At 44.7% G+C, this 18,773-nt stretch overlaps 1 protein-coding gene and 1 long non-coding RNA gene across 3 annotated transcripts in view; one reads left to right on the forward strand and one right to left on the reverse strand.

Moving 5' to 3' along the window:
- Positions 1–1,151: 1,151 nt before the first annotated feature.
- LOC135973262 (uncharacterized) lies at positions 1,152–10,271 on the reverse strand. The gene is made up of 3 exons (XR_010590078.1): positions 10,158–10,271; positions 3,709–3,795; positions 1,152–2,433 (listed from the first exon to the last, which is right to left on the reverse strand). It is a non-coding gene; the product is annotated as an uncharacterized LOC135973262 (long non-coding RNA).
- WASL (WASP like actin nucleation promoting factor) overlaps positions 8,878–18,773 on the forward strand; it is an 84,023-nt gene continuing 74,127 nt past the window's right edge. Inside the window, exon 1 of one of the 2 annotated variants that reach the window (XM_005305705.4) lies at positions 8,878–9,413. In XM_005305705.4, the coding sequence (XP_005305762.1) occupies positions 9,294–9,413 (120 nt within the window). In that variant the 5' untranslated portion in view covers positions 8,878–9,293. Of the gene's footprint in view, positions 9,414–10,071; positions 10,247–18,773 lie in introns of those variants that run through there. The other variant, XM_008172780.4, reaches the window with a different exon arrangement.

An 18,773-nucleotide genomic window follows, 5' to 3' on the forward strand; every position in this document is an offset into this window, starting at 1 on the left:
GCTGCCTTCAGAGCTGGGTGGCTGGAGAGCAGTGGCCGCTGGCCGGATGCCCAGCTCTGAAAGCAGCACTGCCACTAGCAGCAGCAGCACAGAAGTAAGGGTGGCAATATTGTGACCACCCCCCACAATAGCCTTCTGATCCTCTTTTGGGTCAGGATTCCCAGTGTTAGAAATGCTGTGTACTTTTGTATACTTTTACTCTATAGTATAGAGTACTTTTATAGTATAAAGTAAAAGTACACCTCTACCCCGATATAACGCTGTCCTCGGGAGCCAAAAAACCTTACCGCATTATAGGTGAAACCGTGTTATATCGAACTTGCTTTGATCTGCCGGAGTGCGCAGCCCCGCCCCCCAGGAGCGCTGCTTTACCGCATTATATCCGAATTCGTGTTCTATTGGGTCGCGTTATATCGGGGTAGAGGTGTATGCAAACGACCAGGTTTCATTGTCCGTGATGTGTTTTTCATGGTGTGAATTTGGTAGGGCCCTATTTAAGAGACAATACACTGCAGGGAGATTGACTTTAATATTAAACAGGCTTCTCCATCTCTATTCTCTATGTATGTTTTCTTTAATGTTATTTATAATTTCAGATTAATTCTGACATTCAATTCACAACCAATGACAAGTCATAAAATATTTTGTGGAGATTAATAACCAGAATTCATAGAATCATAGAAATATAGGGCTGGAATGGATCTTGAGAAGTCATCAAGTCCATCCCCCTGCACTGTGACAGGACCAAGTAAACCTAGACCATCCCTGACAGATGTGTGACAGGTTGGGTCACAGAGACCCCCTTGGGACTGTCACCTGATGTGCTGAGACTACCTCTGAGCCCATTTTCCCTGCCAGTTTGGGACTTCAGTACCCTGTCTTGTTGAGCCAGACATGCTAGCCTGCTGCAAACACAGACCCAGGGTCTGAACCACGTCCCCCAAAAGCTGCAGACTTAATTGAAAACAGCTTAAGAAGTGCTCCTGTCTCTAACCCGACTCCCAATTGGGTCCAAACCACAAATAAATCTGTTTTACTCTGTATACAGTTTATACAGGGTAAACTCATAAATTGTCCACCCTCTATAACCCTGATAGAGAGATATGCACAGCTGTTTGCTCCCCCAGGAATTACTTACTTACTCTGGGTTAATTTATAAGCAAAACGTGATTTTATTAAGTATAAAAAGTAGGATTTACATGGTTCCAAGTAATAACAGAGAGAACAAGCAAAATAAAATAAAATATGCAAGTCTAAGCCTAATACAGTAGGAAACTGAATACAGATGAAATCTCACCCTCAGAGATGTTCCAATAAGCTTCTTTCACAGACTAGACTCCTTTCTAGTCTGGGCCCAATCCCTTCCCCTGGTACAGTCCTTGTTCCAGCTCAGGTGGTAGCTAGGGGATTTCTCATGGCTGCAGCCCACTTTGTTCTGTTCCACCCCCTTTATAGCTTTGGCACAAGGCAAGAATCTTTTGTCTCTCTGGGTCCCCACCCCTCCTTCTAATGGCAAAGCACCAAGTTTAAGATGGATTCCAGTACCAGGTGACATGGTCACGTGTCTTGGGAGACCCCAAGTCTTCATTCTTCCTGGCCTGACCCACAGGAAGGCTTGCAAGTAAACAGGGCCATCTTCAGTCAATTGTCCTGGTTAATGGGAGCCATCAAGATTCCAAACCACCATTAATGGCCCACACTTTGCATAATTGCAATAGGACCTCAGAGTTATATTTCATATTTCTAATTTCAGATACAAGAATGATACATTCATACAAATAGGATGAACAAACATTCATACAAATAGGATGAACAAACTCAGTAGTTTATAAACTTTGTAATGATACCTTACAAGAGACCTTTTGCATGAAGCATACTCCAGTTACATTATATTCACACTCATTAGCATATGTTCATAAAATCTTATGGAGTGCAACGTCACAAGATGTTTGTCCAAGTTTTTCTCAAAAACCTCCAATGATGAGGATACTTCTTGGAAGACTATTCCAGAGCTTAACTACCCTTTTAGTTAGAAAAATTTTTCTAATATCTAACCTAAATCTCCCTTGTTGCAAATTAAGTCCATTATTTCTTGTCCTACTTTCAGTGGACATGGAAAACAATTGATGACCGTCCTTAATGATTACTAATGAAAGTCATTAATGAAAATATTTAATAGTACAGTGTTGCATGTTTTTTGTTCATTTCATGCTCAATATAGTCCTATGCACTTTTAGCTGTTTGTTATTACATTTACTGTTATTAGTACAGGTTAGACAGGTGTGTGTCTTTAAAAAGATTAAATTAGTCTGAGCAACCATTGCTCGGGGGATGTCCTTTATAGAGACAGTCAAGGTGCAGTCTTTTCTGTGCAGTGTCAGATCTTTGGATCAAGACCACCAGACCAGGCAATCAGATCAAGATGACCAGCAGCTGTAAAGACATTGAAGACTATTAACATCTAGCCACTTACCTTAAACACTGTGTTCCTGAGTTCCAACTGTGATGGGTTAGATCACAGAGCCCCCCTTGGGAGCAGCCACCTGATGTGCCAAGACTACTTCTGCCCCTGCTTTTCTGCCCTGTCAGCTTAGGACTTTAGTGCCCTGCCTGGTTTGAGCCAGACTCGCTAGCCTACTGCAAACCCAGACCCAGATTTGAATCACGTCCCCTAACAGCTGTAGGCTTACCTGAAAGCAGCTAACAGAGGTGTTCTTGTCCTTAACACTCAGATGCCCAACTCCCAATGGGGTCTAAACCCAAATAAATCCGTTTTACCTTGTATAAAGCTTATACAGGATAAGCTCATAAATTGTTCACCCTCTATAACACTGATAGAGAGATATGCACAGCTGTTTGCCCACCCAGATATTAACACATACTCTGGGTTACTTAATAAGTAAAAAGTGATTTTATTAAATACAGAAAGTAGGATTTAAGTGGTTCCAAGTAGTAACAGACAGAACAAAGTGAATTACCAAGTAAAATAAAATAAAACAAGCCAGTCTATGGCTAATACAGTAAGAAACTGAATACGGATAAGATCCTCACCAGTTCCAGAATGCTTCCTTTTACAGACTAATCTCCTTTTAGTCTGGGTCCAGCAATCACTCACACCCTTTACAATCACTGTCCTTTGTTTCAGTTTCTTTCAGGTATCTGTGGGGGTGGAGAGGCCCTCTCTTTAGCCACCTGAAGACCACATGGAGGGGTCTCCCCTGGGCTTAAATAGACTTTCTCTTGTGAGTGGAGACCCCCTCCTTTCTCCTATGCAAAGTCCAGCTACAAAATGGAGTTTTGGAGTCACCTGGGCAAGTCACATGTCCATGCATGACTGAGTTCATTACCAGCCAAGCCACATTCCTAGGAAAGCCTAGATGTGGATTGGTGTTTCCAAGTTCATTGTTGGCTTAAGTGTTTCTTGATTGGGCAGTTACTGAGAATAGTCTTTTCTCAGGAAGCTGACCAACTGCTTCACTACAGCCTACTTAGAATCAAACAAGTATGCAGCCAATATTCATAACTTCAAATACAAAAATGATACATGCATACCAATAGGATTAATAGATTCAGTAGATCATAAGCTTTACAGAGATATGTTATATGGCATATGTAGCATGAAACATATTCCAGTTGTGTCATATATATACACTCATAAGCATACATCCATAAAGCCTTATGGGGGGCACCATCACACCAACATCTTACCTTTGGGAATAGTCACCAGGATCCTGAGGGCTCTCACCTTTGGGTCCCACTACTTCAGCTTCCACATCCCATGAGCCCATGGATTACCTGTGAAGACAAATGCATCTTAACCTCATTCCTGCTGGCTAAGAAAACCTAGAGACAGTAAAGTATCTTGGGGTATTCTTTTATTCAGTTGTTGCCAAGGTTCGGGTTAGTTGGGGCCTGAGCTTTATACTCGCCTCTGTTAAACCACAACTCAGTTGTTATTTGGTTATAGTTCATGATTTTCCCGTTCCCGTTGTTACTTCCCTTAAATAAATCTGTTGTTGTTTTGGAAAAGTCCTCTATCTCTTTTGTCCACTACACTTCACAAGGGAGGTGGGAGGCACACCAACTTCTATCTAACCCCAGGTGATATATCCTGAGGGGTGAAAAGATCCCGCTGCTGAAACTAGAATTGTAGCTGGCCTATTTACTCTGAGTTTCAGGTTAACAACTGGATATAAGCAGTGTTCCCTCTAATTTTTCCACAACATGTGTGGAATGAATTTTGTTATGTGCATCAATATGGAGGTGATGTGTGACCTTCATATTAGTGCACATAACAAAATTTATGTGGTGGGGCCAAGGGGTTCAGAGTGTGGGAGGGGGCCAGGGCTGGGGCAGATGGTTGGGATGGGGGTGCAGGCTCTGGGGTGGGGCCAGGGATGAGGGGTTTCGGGTGCAGGCTACCCCGGGGCTACAGCAGGGAGACAGGACTCCCCTCACCTCTCTCTCTCCCCTCCGCAGCAGCTCCAGGAGGGGGGCGACAGGATAGGCGCCCTTCCCCTGGCCACGGCAGGTCAGGGGCTGGGTTGGGGCTGGGGCACGTCTCCCACAGCCGCGTCAGGTCCGGGTCGGGGCTGGGTTGGAGTCGGGGTGCCCTCCCCCGGCTGGTCTGGGGTTTGGGCTGGAGGAGGTGCACTCCTCCCCCAGCCATGGCAGGTCTGGACAGGAGCTGGGTTCGGGCCAGGGGAGGGGTGCCTCTCCCAGCCACAGCAGATCCCAGCTGGGCAAGTTCCTTAAGTGCCTGCATGGCGCTTAATAGGCTGCTGTGCAGCCGTACAGCTTGCAGGGAACTTAGGATATAAGACTGATCCCTGATGAACTCCCACTAGATACACCTTCCCAATCTGACAGCAAACCATTGATAACTATTCTTTGAGTAAGGTCTTTCAACCAGTTGTACACCCACCCTATAGTAATCTCATCTGCACCATATTTCCCTAATTTGCCTATGAAAATGTCATGTGGGACTGTGTCAAATGCTTTACTAAAATCAAGATATACCTTACCACAATCAAGATATTAACAGATATGTTTTGTTTACAAAGATAAGTCCTCTAACAAGAAATAAAAAATCACTAAAATTTCACATTTAGAAAAAGCCTACAAAAATAATTGAACTTGCTCATATTGAAGAATGTATGTCATGGTGTTATGCGATGGGCACTTTTATAAGTAGGTTCAAAAACAAATGCATTTGTATGACTCTAAGAACAGCCACCAGTTACCACAAACAGTGACAGAGTTGTAGTTACTGTCACCAGCAATCCACTCAGCTTGAATCTTAAGAGGACAAGGGAGAAATCTAGAACAAAGCCCAGCAGAAACAAGAATAGAACTTTTCAGGAAAAAAATCTAAGGTTCAGAAGCCCACCTGGGCAGTATATAGAACAGCAATCCCCCTAAGAGCTTTTCTCAGGAGCCTTGCAACCTCTTAAAACAGTAGCCCATAATTCTGGTTGGTGACCTAGCTGGAGATTTATTTGGGACCGGGGAACAGCAGCTCTTTGTTGTTGGTGCTGCAAATGCCATTATCAGAGACAAAAAAGTGATCCCCTGATCCCCTGGCCAATTACTGATATTTTCTATCCCACTGCTATGCCAATGCGTCAGGAACAGAAGAGAATTTTGCATAGATAGGATTCACACAATGATAGTCATTTCCCCTCTGCCTATCTACTACAATTAAAACAGTAAGTAAGATCCTTTGGGTGAGGACCCTATAATAACAGAGGTGGAATATTGGAGTTTGAAGGTTCTATGACAGTTAGGAATGATTGCTGAACAGCTGGGTTGACCAAAGAGATGCATGTGGCGGGGAAGAAATAATGCCAGTAGCATCAGGACTCTCAGGTGTGGGAGTGGATGGAAGAAATACAGGAAATGAGGAACAGTCAATAGGAAGTGGAGAAAATGTCAGAACAGTCAGGGTGAACAAGGAACAATACAAAAGATGAATCTGCCAGGTTTTAATGGCCAGAGGTTTGTCCAATTTCCAGTACATGGTTTGGCCAGCAGTAAAGCCAGGTTTATGAATTTATCTACAGTAGCTATTGGCTACAAAACAGTGCATTATTTGTAAGACAGAAAAAAGCTGCAGTAGCTTGTAAAGTATTTCCATGTGTTATCATCTGTGTATATTTTCAGTCAATGTAATGCTGCCAACATTCTAATAAGGGGCTTCCACTAAAATGTTTCTCTCAGCATGTGTCTCAAGGGTGCATACGCTTACACAGAAGAGGGATGAGGAACTGCAGTATCCATATAATAAAATTCCAGGATCATCACCTGTCTGCATCACTCTGAAGCCTAGAATGTCTGTTGAGTCAGTGTGAAGTGATGGAAATAAGCAGGGCTGAGGGTTCTTTTTGTTCAGAACATCACCAGGTTCAACCATCACTGGGATTCACGGTTTGTTGCCGTCCATTTTTTAAGTTTTCAGCCATTTTGACTTTACCAATTACACCCGTGCGACAGCAAGGCATGTATCGATGCCATGCCACATCCTAAGCCATTGTGATACAAGAAATAACTCAACCAATCACCACCCTTACTCTACAGCTAATTTGCATGCAAAATTTAATTGATTGTATGAAGGAGACTGCACAGATGTTGGATTACTTGGCCCAACTGTTACACCCATGCAACAGCACGGGCTTTCAGCTACAAGTTATTGAATGTTTTTGAAGGATCAGGGCCTAAGCTATTTGTTTTCACTTTTAAAATAAATTACTTTCTCATAACCAAGGCCCAGGTCATCTCCTCTTCCTCCAGAGATCTGCACTTCCCATGCATTGATCTCAATCTCTCCACATCGGAGGCTCAGGACTTTCCACAATACTATGCCTCCCTCACATTCCCAGATGCCACGATAGGCTCTCTTAAATTTGAACCTATTAATTTTTTGTGGTTTCCCCCCAAGCCTCCTCAGTTCATTTTTATCCAGGCAGGTGCCAAACTCCAACAAAGAGAGGGAAGCTGACACAATATTCCCTTTAAAATGCGGAGAAAATTTTAGCTAGGGGCTCTGATTGACACCTGCTTTCATCTCAGCCCTGGTGGAGGCTTGACTGTTTCCCCTTTGCAATTGGGGGCTATGTGAATTGTTCTAAAGTGTAACAGGAGTTCTAAAGTGTGTCTATAGCTGTCTTAAGCCTCCATCTCACGAAGACACCCCACCCCTGCCATAGGGAGGGAGGAGAAGCCTAATTGAAAAAAGTACTGACTTGTGTATCCATTTTATGATGATCTCTAATAGCTGGTCCACAGAGAACCTAAAGGATCTATTGCCATTACTACTAGCTAAAAGGAAAGTTTCTTTGCTTCAAATGGCCTGTGTTTCAGAGTCTAACATCCCATTATCCTACTTCCTGCTCTCCACATATGTGTGATTTATTATAGAGTTGTAATAGCCTCTCTACACTTAGGGTTTTATTGGGAAATTTATACAACCCTATTTTACCCACACTACAACTTTGGTTTGGGAAATTATATTGGCTTGAAAATTTGCCAGATGTATTCTGAAAAGAGAATTTTCCTACAATGAAAGAAAAAAAATCATAGGATTTTTAAGTTACAGGTCACTACAAAATTACCTTGAATTCAATTTTTGACTTCTATCTAATGTTCCCTTTCTCCCTTTCACTCAAAACCAATACCCCTTCAAATACTCCATAAAGTAAAACCTCCTTGAAAACTCAGACACCAATTATAGATAATGAAAATAAGTTACAACTAAGAAAATGTATCAAAGTTTTTTTAGTGAATAGTTCTTGATGCAATCACACTCCACTTAATTTTAATGGGGCTTAAGGGTCAAATCTCTCTCCCTTGCTCCTTGGAGTTGTTGAGTTTTTGTTGTTGTGCATGCTATTGACATCAGTGGGAGCAAGATCAGGCATCCTGGGTTTGATTTACAGAGATGCTGAACAACCGCAGCAATCATTGACTTCAGAGAGAGTTGCCAAATCAGGCCCGAAACCTGTGTGTGTGATGTTACCTGCGACTGTCACATTGCAGATTAGAACCAATATATGGATAGTTCTATAGCAGAGAGCTAATACAGAGCTTCATTAGAAGAAGTCGCAGAAGTCATTAGCAACCCAGGTTCCCTCACCCCATACCCTCCCAGGGCATTTGCAACCCAGGCTTCCTCCATTGCCTGCCCCCCTTGTCATTTGCAACTCAGGTTCCACCATCCACCATTCCCTCCCCCCCAGACCATTCACAATCCCGGTTCCTCCATCCCCTGGCCTCTCCCCCCAGCCATTCACAACCCAGGGCTTCCTCATCCCCAGGCCACTCACAACGTATGACTTCCTCATCCCCTAGTTTCAGAGTAGCAGCCGTGTTAGTCTGTATCCGCAAAAAGAACAGGAGTACTTGTGGCACCTTAGAGACTAACATGCTCTAATAAATGTGTTAGTCTCTAAGGTGCCACAAGTACTCCTGTTCATCCCCTAGTGACTCTCAACCCAGACTCCCTCATCCCTTCCCCCTTCCCCCTTGCCATCTGCAACCAAGGCTCCCCCTATCCCTTGCTCCCCAGACTATTCGCAAACCAGCCGCCCCTCCACCCCCACCCCTTGGCCCACAGAGGCCACTCACAACTGAGGGCTCCCCCCTCCCCGCCATTACCAACCCACGCTACCCCATCATCTGTGCACCCACCCAGGCATTAGCAGAGCATCAGGCTCCCCGCCCAACCCAGCCTATTTGCATCCCTGCAAGCGCCTTAGTCCCCGAGACAAGAGCCCAGCACCGCCCCAGGCCCCTCTCGGCTCCGCCGCGCTCGCCCGCCGCACCGGCTGAGCAGGTCGGACCAGGCGGCGGCGGGGCAGGTATTTAAGGGGAAGGTGAGGGCGGCGCTGCTCACTAGCGGCACCAGTTCCCAGCCAGCCAGGCGCGGCCCAGCACAGGGGCTGCAGGCGGAGCCGGGCTCCGTCAGCGTGTGGCGGCAGCGGCGGCGCAAGTCCCGGCCTCCCCTCTTGCTCCGGTGCCGTGTGGTCTCGCCCGCCCCCGCTGCCATGTTGGATTGTGCGGCCGTGGGAGCCGGGGAGAAGTTGGAAGTTTAGTGCTGGTCCGAGGGGGTGGGGGCGATCGGGCCGCGGGAGCCGGTGCTGCCCCGCCCCGTGCCTGGGCTGCCGGGCGCCGCCAGCTGCCCCCAGAGGAGAGGTGACTCCGCTATGCAGCCGCTGTGAGGCCGCTGGGCCAGGGGACGCGGACGGCGAGTTGCGAGAGGCGAGGGCACCGCGGAGCCCCGGCGGCCGGCCCCGGCCATGAGCAACAGCCAGCAGCAGCAGCCCCCGCCGCCGCGGAGGGTCTGCAACGTGGGCTCGCTGCTCCTCACCCCGCAGGAGAACGAGAGCCTCTTCGGCTTCCTGGGCAAGAAATGCGTGGTGAGCCCCGGGCGGCGAGGGCAGGGAGCGGCCCGGGGCAGTGGCAGCAGCCCCTGGGGAGGAGCCGAGCGCAGTGCTGGGGGCCAGGGGCTCGGGCGGGTTCATTCATCCACCCCGAGAGGGGCCCGGCCCTGCCCGGCGGGCTCCCTGTGCTGGGTGCGGGCAGTTCCCTGCCGCGGCCTTTCCCCGGGCCCCTTGGGCAGCTGCCTCGCCGAGGTGCTCCCCCGTGTCCCAGGGAGCTGGCCCGAGGAGGCACCGGGACAGCTCGCTCCCTGGGCGGCTGGGTGCCCTGCTCAGGGGGCTTCCTGCCTCCCCCGAGGAGAACCGGGGGAAGGGGCGTGAGGAATGAATGAAGCTGGGGCGAGGGGCAGCCGCCGCCGCCCCCGCGCTACCCGCCTCCTAGCGCTCTGCGCTGCGGAGGTGCTGGGCGCAGGTGACTGGGCGCTTCTTGCCGCCCCCTGGGCTCTTGAAGTAGGAAATGCCGCTGCTCTGCTTCCCCCGAGCAGAGCACGGAGGGCTTGTTTCCCCGAAATTCTCCGCCAGGCCTCGCCCTCTCCCCCCCCTTGTTGGCTCCTGGGATGCTGCCATGCGCAATGGAGCCAGCGTCTACGCCTGCTGGTTCTGGAGGACTCGGGAGTTGGGCCAGGTTTAGGGACTTGAACTGCTGAGGAGCTGGGAATGTCATTATGGGAAAGGGGCAGGGGTATTCATTACACTGCCTGGGTGGTGCAGATCTGCTCAGACCTGCTTTTTCAACGGCTGGTCTCGGAATGCTGTCGGCAGCTCAGTTCCTCCTCCCCTCTCCGTCTACCTGCTGCTGAGTACTTTTGTAGGTATGTGTGACCAGGGCTTGCCCAGTATGCAGTGCAGCTAATCTATGACTTGGTATGGGAGCTAGTCAACAATAAAGCTATTGCAGCATCCGGTAGAAAAGTTTAATCAGTTGACAAGGTTGAACAAATCTGGCAGATTGCACCTGTAGTAGGACAAAGCTACTGGAAAACTCTTAGCAGAGCTGGGTCTAACTTGTTTTTAGCTTGTCTGTCCACGTGACTTTGTTAGCCTAAACCAGGGGTCAGCAACCTTTCAGAAGTGGTGTGCCGAGTCTTCATTTATTCACTCTGATTTAAGGTTTCGCGTGCTAGTAATACATTTTAACGTTTTTAGAAGGCCTCTTTCTATAAGTCTATAATATATATAACTAAACTATTGTTGTATGTAAAGTAAATAAGGTTTTTAAAATGTTTAAGGAGCTTCATTTAAAATTCAATTAAAATGCAGAGCCCTCCCCCCGGACCGGTGGCCAGGACCCAGGCAGTGCGAGTGCCCCTGAAAATCAGCTCATGTGCCGCCTTCAGCACGCGTGCCATAGGTTGCCTACCCTTGGCCTAAACAATGGATTCAAACTTGCAGATGCAGTAACTCGGTTGCTGTGTTCATCCCTGCAGGAAAAAAAAATACAATAAAAAGATTTTAAAAGCCATTCATAGACCTGGTCCTAGCCACCTTAATTCATTTCAGGTTTCCTAAATGACATCTTGTATCCTAAAGGTAGAGGATAAGCTGCTTTGGGGCTACAAAAATGGAAAGATTACTGTTCAGATCTTTGCCAAAGAGGAATCAGATCTATGGAATACGCCTCATAATTTTTGAAGGTTTTCAGAATCATCCCTTGTTAATCTGGTATAAAACTCATTGATAGGCTATAGTATAGTACATTGACTTGATGCTGTTCTTTGTATGTCGTGCCTAGAACATCAGTAATAGGCACCTAATATTTTTATAATATATTTTTATTGTATGTATGGTTTATATTGTAATTTAATACTTATTTTTAAACAGGGTATCATGCACAAGTCTTAGCAGAAGTCACAAAGGTTACACATTTTAAGTGAGGTCTGATCAAACTGACTACTTTCTAAATTGTAAGGGAAGTATGGGAAATATGGTGATTGAACAGGAAGTATGCAATATTTGCATGTAGGCAGACTACATAAAATTATAGTAATTAAACTACTATCACCTTATTCTAGGTGTTTAGATGGTTCAAAATGTGTAGTCATAAAGCATGAAAAGGAAGAGAAAAGACAAGAGAAAAGATTTATAGGGTTAACTTAGAGCCAGCTTCACCCAACTACTTGAGCTACTCACTCGCACTATAGTAAATTATGCCTATGCATACTTCTGGGGTCTAGAAATAAGATTTGATTAGGTCAGTGAATTCATATATGCTTGATTACAGAAGAAAACTTAGTGGCTTGTTAATAAAAAAAAGCATACGAATTACTCTTTAAAAACAAAAAGAGATACAACTCTACCTCGATATAACGCTGTCCTCGGGAGCCAAAAAATCTTACCGCGTTCTAGGTGAAACCGTGTTATATTGAACTTGCTTTGATCCACCGGAACACTGCTTTACCGCATTATATCTGAATTCGTGTTATATCGGGTCGCATTATATCAGGGTAGAGGTGTACTTCCTGGGGAAAATTGTTGGTTTACAAGCCATTCTACTACACCTAAGACTTTCTAACTTTTCTTAGGGGAAGGGATAGCTCAGTGGTTTCAGCATTGGCCTGCTAAACCCAGGGTTGTGAGCTCAGTCCTTGAGGGGGCCATTTAGGGATCTGGGGGGGAAAAGAAAAAAAATCTGTCAGGGACAGTACTTGGTCTTGCTAGTGAAGCCAGGGGACTGGACTTGATGACCCTTCAAGGTCCCTTCCAGTTCTGGGAGATAGGAATATCTCCATATAGTATTATTATTATTATTTTTTTAATTATTAGCCAATAGTTTGCTCTCCTATAGTGCTTTCTCTGAGGCACTTGGAACTCACTATAAACACTGATGAATTAAGCAACTTCTGAGGTAAATACCACTATTCACATTTTGCAGACAAGGAAACTGAAACACAGATAGTTATTTGAGTGTGTCAGGATGTCCGTGCAGATGGCAGCTCTTTTGGGTTGACTTTTTAAACCGTGGTGGCCAAACAACACTGGATTTATCCCATCTTTTCTTAGATTCTGTGCATATTTGTGGCATACTCTGAATCTTGGTTATTTTTTAAATTGGTTGAAGATTTTAGGAATTTAAGAAAGATTATGCTTTTATTATGGTCTGACTAGTAGGGCTGCCTAGAAAACAAGAGTTCCATTTTGCAAAAACAATTGAGATTTCAGCATTTGGTTTTCTTCTGTAGCAGAATGAAAACTAGGCCTAAAAAAAATTTTTTTGTAGAAAAAAATCAGACTCCACTCTGGAATAGCCAATAGTCCAGTGGTTAGGGTACTAACTTTGGATAATAGGGAATTGAATCTGGTCTCCTGCTCTAAATTATTTATTTATTTATTTTTATTAATGGAGATATCCTATCTCCTAGAACTGGAAGGGACCTTGAAAGGTCATAGAGTCCAGCCCCCTGCCTTCACTGGCAGGACCAAGTACTGATTTTGCCCCAGATCCCTAAGTGGGCCCCCTCAAGGATTGAACTCACAACCCTGAGTTTAGCAGGCCAATGCTGAAACCACTGAGCTATCCCTCCCCCCAAGTGCAGAGCAGGCACTTGAACCTGGGTTTCCCACTCCCAATTGAGTTCCCTAATCGTTAGGCTCTGTGCGCATGTTTTTTTTTTGCTGGTTTTGACCAGAAATTCCATCCTGGATCTGCAAGACATTTTTGATTAAAAAAAAATTGTCAAAACAATACATTTCCACAGAATTTTGGTTTTGCAAATCAGCATTTTCTGATGGAAAAAATGTTTCATCTAAAAATTCCCAACTAGCTCTATTGACCACACAGCACACTCCAGTTTGCAATTAGGGACACCTTAATTATTGTTGTCGGGACCTGTAACTAAAGTCTGCCTAGGGAGTCTTCTGGATTAGTCTTCGGACATCTTGAGTGTAGTACTGTGGATGCATTAGGACCATCCACTATTCCACAACCATCATCCTTAACGCTGTCTCCTTCTGTATCATCCTCTCAAATTGCTGTGCTATGCATCTATATGACAGATGAAACATAAGGCAGAGGCTAGAGTACTGGTGACCTGACAGGCTTCAACATCAGAGTATTTAAAGTTGTATGCTATGCTGATGCACGCTTTCTTCTCTGTAACATACATAGTATTTCTTCACTTTTCTAGGTGATGAGCACTTGCCATTTTCTGGAAACAATCAAGTATTTCTCACTATGACAAGTTAACCTAACTTCTTGGGATCTGAGATCACTTGGATTTAGACTGGATTAACTGTGCAAACTGTGGGTTTGCGTTCAGGTCCAAGTCTAGATGGGACATACATCACTAGTCTGTTTTTACCAGTGTAGCTCACTAATACGTTGTATTAGATGTTCTGTCAGACTTCAAGCTATTACTGTTTACTCATCTAGTAAAATCAAACTAAGAGGTATGGGGTGCATTGCTGGTGGGGAATGTCATTGCCACCCGAAACACTCTTTTATATTAATAATAGATTTAGGGCTAATCTACACTGGCAATGTTAAAGCACTGCCGCGGCAGTGCTTTAACGTGCCTTGTGTAATCGCAGCAGAGCATTGAGAGAGAGCTCTCCCAGCACTCTAAAAAAAAAAAAAAAAAACACCTCCATGAGGGGCATAGCTACCAGTGCTGGGAGTGCGGATTCCAGCGCTGGTGCACTATCTACATTGGCGCTTCTAAAACTTGCTGCGCTAAGGGGATTGTCTTTTCACACCCCTGAGCGAGAAACTTGCAGCACTGTGTAGACAAGCCCTTAGACAGTACTGTTGGGGAGAACATGGTGCTGGCATCTCAAATATGTGGGTTTATTATCTGGGGCCTCATTACCATTGTTTGATATTAACTCTTGTGCTAAACTTTCAGCTGTAAAGTTTTAACACTCCTCTTTGGGACAGATTTATTTGAGAAGGTGGTAGGTATGGTGTCACCTGGAGGGTTTCATCCCATGCTAGCATATAGACACACAGATGGCTTTTTGTTGGTTATCTCTTCCAAGTGATAAAGGTGTAGGGTGTCCATGTCTTAGATTTGCTGGTAAAGTTGGTAATGTTGACCCTTTCAGGATGGTATGGCCTAGTGTGGCTGTGTTATCTTGGAAGATGTCTTTGTAAGTGCTCTTACACTTTGCATGTTCTGTTACCTATCTTGTTACTCAACATGTATTGTTGACCAGTAAGGAGATAGCAAGGTGATTTGGGCTTCAGAACAATGGACATGCAGATTGCCAGCAGGTTTGTCTTTCATTGGACGCAGACACTATTGATGCCTGACAGAGGATGGATGACAACAAGGTAGCGGAGTCTCAGTCCATACAAGAGAGTAGATCTTGTTCGGATAAGCATCTAAAGACGATGATGATGGCAATGTCTGCTCCATCATTAACAACAAATGAGTTTACCTGTCATTGAGAGTTGGGTTTAAAGGTTCTCATGTGGTCTGATTACTTCTGATGGTTTTGATCTATAAAAATACCCGTTTTGTTGGAAACTGGCATTATATTAATGGCTTTTATGAAAGAAGTGGTCATAGTCTTCCAGGTTAGACTATCGTAATACTCTCTTAGTAGACCTACATTTGAGATTATTTGGGAGCTTCAGCTGTACCAAATGTGACTGCCTGCTTGTTTAGTGTTAGTTTTTCTGTTTGGCAGACTATGTTGGCTTTTTGTTTGCTTCCAGGGGCAATTCAGGTGCTGAAACAAAGTTGCTTTTGGTCCTTGTTTGCACACAATCACATTTGCCCTCCCTGTGTGCCGCCACAACAGTTGAGACTACCTGATGAGTTCATGCTAACAATATTGCATTCACCTAAATTCATGTGTCCGTTTAACAAATGGAAAAATAAAATTGCACTGCTAGGTAACTTCATTACGCGTTTGTTCAACTTAATGAACATTTTAACAATAGATTTAAAGCTTATTTTTGCTCTGAATTGATCATTTTTAGTGAATATTGCTAGTCTTGCATTTTGTCTTTCAGACAAATCTACTGTTAGTTTTTATTTGTATATTGTATTTTAGCTAGTCTCTAATGACTTCCTGTCCATGGCTTTGTTATAAATTCAGTTTACTGATTATTGCTTATCTTCTAAAGTCACAGTTGGGCTCGATGGAAGACATTTTGGTGATCCTAGGTAGAGATTAATAAAGGTTAGCAAGGCAGGTCATAAATATTACTGCTGAAATTAAGTGCATTTATTTATAAGCCTGTAAGAAAGTTGTGTGTGTGTTGGGGGGGGGGAGGGTTGATCCAAAAGTTGGGGCTACAATGTGTTAGGCTGTATGTCTTGAACTGCAACTTTATCTTCCAGAGTTGGGCAGCAGCACAGAAGAGACACTATGGGCTTGTCTATACTTACGCGCTGGTTCGGCGGCAGGCAATCGAACTTCTGGGTTCGATTTATCGCGTCTTGTCTGGACGCGATAAATCGAACTCAGAAGTGCTCCCCGTCGACTCCGGTAATCCTGCTCGCCGCGAGGAGTACGCGGAGTCAACGGGGGAGCCTGCCTGCCGGGGCTGGACCGCGGTAAGTTCGAACTAAGGTACGTCGACTTCAGCTACGTTATTCACGTAGCTGAAGTTGCGTACCTTAGTTCAATTTGGGGGTTTAGTGTAGACCATGCCTAAGTCTCCCACTTAAGTCTAGAAGGCAAGTGTGAAGGAGGGGTGGCAGTGCTGAATTTGAGCAAGTGGCTTTGGAACCTGGTGTGCAAGAGTGGAACACTAGTCAAATTTACAGCAACTATAAGAAGGTGTGGTGTGTTGCAGTTTCTGCGATAAAATCACAACCTGTGACTTTTGTACAGCCTTATTTACTGTGAATGATGCCAGAATGATGTTACTAGGAATAGAAACTGAAGTCCTGTTGTCATAACTATAAAGGGAAGGGTACAGTACTCTCCTATGTACAGTATTCTAAAATCCCTCCTGGCCAGAGACTCCAAAATCCTTTTACGTGTAAAGGGTTAAGAAGCTCAGGTAACCTGGCTGACACCTGACCCAAAGGACCAATAAGGGGACAAGATACTTTAAAATCTTGGGGGGGAGAGGGGAAAGGCTTTTGTTTGTGCTCTTTGTTTGGGAAGTCGTTCGCTCTTGGGAGTGAGAGGGACCAGACATCAATCCAGGTTCTCCACATCTTTCTAAACAAGTCTCTCATATTTCAAACTTGTAAGTAAACAGCCAGGCAAGGCGTGTTAGTTTTACTTTGTTTTCTCAACTTGTAAATGTACCTTTTACTAGAGTGTTTATCTCTGTTTGCTGTACTTTGAACTTGAGGCTAGAGGGGGGTCCTCTGAGCTCTTTAAGTTTGATTATCCTGTAAAGTTATTTTCCATACTGATTTTACAGAGATGATTTTTACCTTTTTTCTTTAATTAAAAGCCTTCTTTTTAAGAACCTGATTGATTTTTCCTTGTTTTTAGATCCAAGGGAATTGGATCTTGATCCACCAGGAGTTGGTGGGAGGAAGGAGGGGGGATGGTTAATTTCTCCTTGTGTTTGGATCTGTATTCACCAGGGAATTGGTGAAGAGTTTTTCAAGGCTTCCCAGGAAAGGGAATTAGCTTGGGAATGGTGGCAGCGGACCAGATCTAAGCTGGTAGTTAAGCTTAGAAGTTTTCATGCAGGCCCCCACATTTGTACCCTAAAGTTCAGAGTGGGGAAGCAGCCTTGACACCTGTACTTCAGAATAGGCTTGAGCAGCCAAGGCTCTATGCTATCCTAGCAGTCCTGTTCTGGAAACACTACATGCAGGGCTGTGAATAGGTAAGCTAAGTCTTCATGGCCTCTCTGAAACCTGTCATGGCCTCTCTGTCATTGGTCTGTATGCTAAAATGAAAAATTCAGTGCCAAGTGGGCAGATTTCTCTAGACTGGGAGGATGAGGTAGAAGCAGTTCCTAAGTCAACTATTGCAGAATGTAAGTTGATTTATTTTAAACCCACATAGTTATGTAGGTAACTTGCCCTTTTGAAGGGGAGAGGGAGGGTAGGTGGATGAGCCAGGCTAACATGCTTTGGACTTCCAATTACCATCCTAGCAGTTATTGACAGGAACCGTTTACACTCAGCCAAATATTTACCATTATTTAGCATTGGTGGATAACACATTGGCTGTATGTTTCATTGTTGATAACTTCAGCTTAGAAATCATAGAATCATAGGACTGGAAGGGACCTCGAGAGGTCATCTAGTCCAGTCCCCTGCACTCATGGCAGGACTAAGTATTATCTACACCAGTGGTTCTCAACCAGTGGTCTGGAGCCCCCTGTGGGGCTGCAATTAGACTCACTGGGGCCCAGGGCAGAAAGCTGAAGCCCCATTGCATGGGGCTGAAGCCTGAGCAATGTAGCTTTTCAGGGGGCCCTGTGGTGTGGGACCCTGAGAAATTGTCCTGCTTGCTACCCCCTAATGCCAACCCTGGCTTTTATATCCAGAAAAACCGTTGTTGTGACACAGGTGGGCCGTGGAGTTTTTATAGCATTTTGGGGGGGCCTCAGAAAGAAAAAGGTTGAGAACCCCTGATCTAGACCATCTCTGACAGGTGTTTGTCTAACCTGCTCTTAAAAATCTCCAATGATGGCGATTCCACAACCTTATAGTTAACTCTGAAATCTATGGTCAATTTAAATACTTGTTAACAGCCCATTGAGATGAATTGTGTAATTAAGAACTTTTATAGCTGTTTTGTGCTGTCTGATCAAACTCTCTAAGACAACTCTCCATGGGCTTATGTTCCGTTCGTGTTTGTAAGATTTCCTCTGCAACCAAAAGAACTAAAAGCCTTTTAAAATGATACCTTAAGTTCTTCTCACACAGCTGCAGGTGTGGGTCTGTGCTTACTCCACAGCCATAGAATATGTAGGGCCCTTCCTACATATATTTCAAAGCTTTCTAATAGATTGAACCAGTGCATTCAAGGGTTTATTACAAGGCATTGAAGCACCTTACATTTTCTTCATATTCTGTCCAAATAGAAAGCAACAGTCTGCAGAAAAGACCTTCGTTATAAATTAATACTGACAATTTCAAAATCACAATTCTTATGTGCCTTTAATGAAAAGTTAATACCATTAAAATTACATGGGAGGGATGGGAGCAACAATATATAATTGTTTGGATCATTCGAGCTGGTTGGAATAATTCGGATAACATGTTTTTGTTAAAATCTGCTGTTTTAAAATCACAGATGCTGTTACATTTGACTGAACTTCTGACGGAACACTGCCTGCCAGGCAGATTTCAAAACCTGTCTAATTTCCTGACAGTTTCTCCTCTTCCCTCTCCATCTCTCTCGAAGGGGCTCCTCAGCAACATATATTATGGGCTGCTAGGGAGCCTGGGCTGTCCTGAAGCCAGGGCT

Source organism: Chrysemys picta, chromosome 1 (assembly GCF_011386835.1).
Source record: "Chrysemys picta bellii isolate R12L10 chromosome 1, ASM1138683v2, whole genome shotgun sequence".
NCBI lineage: Eukaryota > Metazoa > Chordata > Testudines > Emydidae > Chrysemys > Chrysemys picta.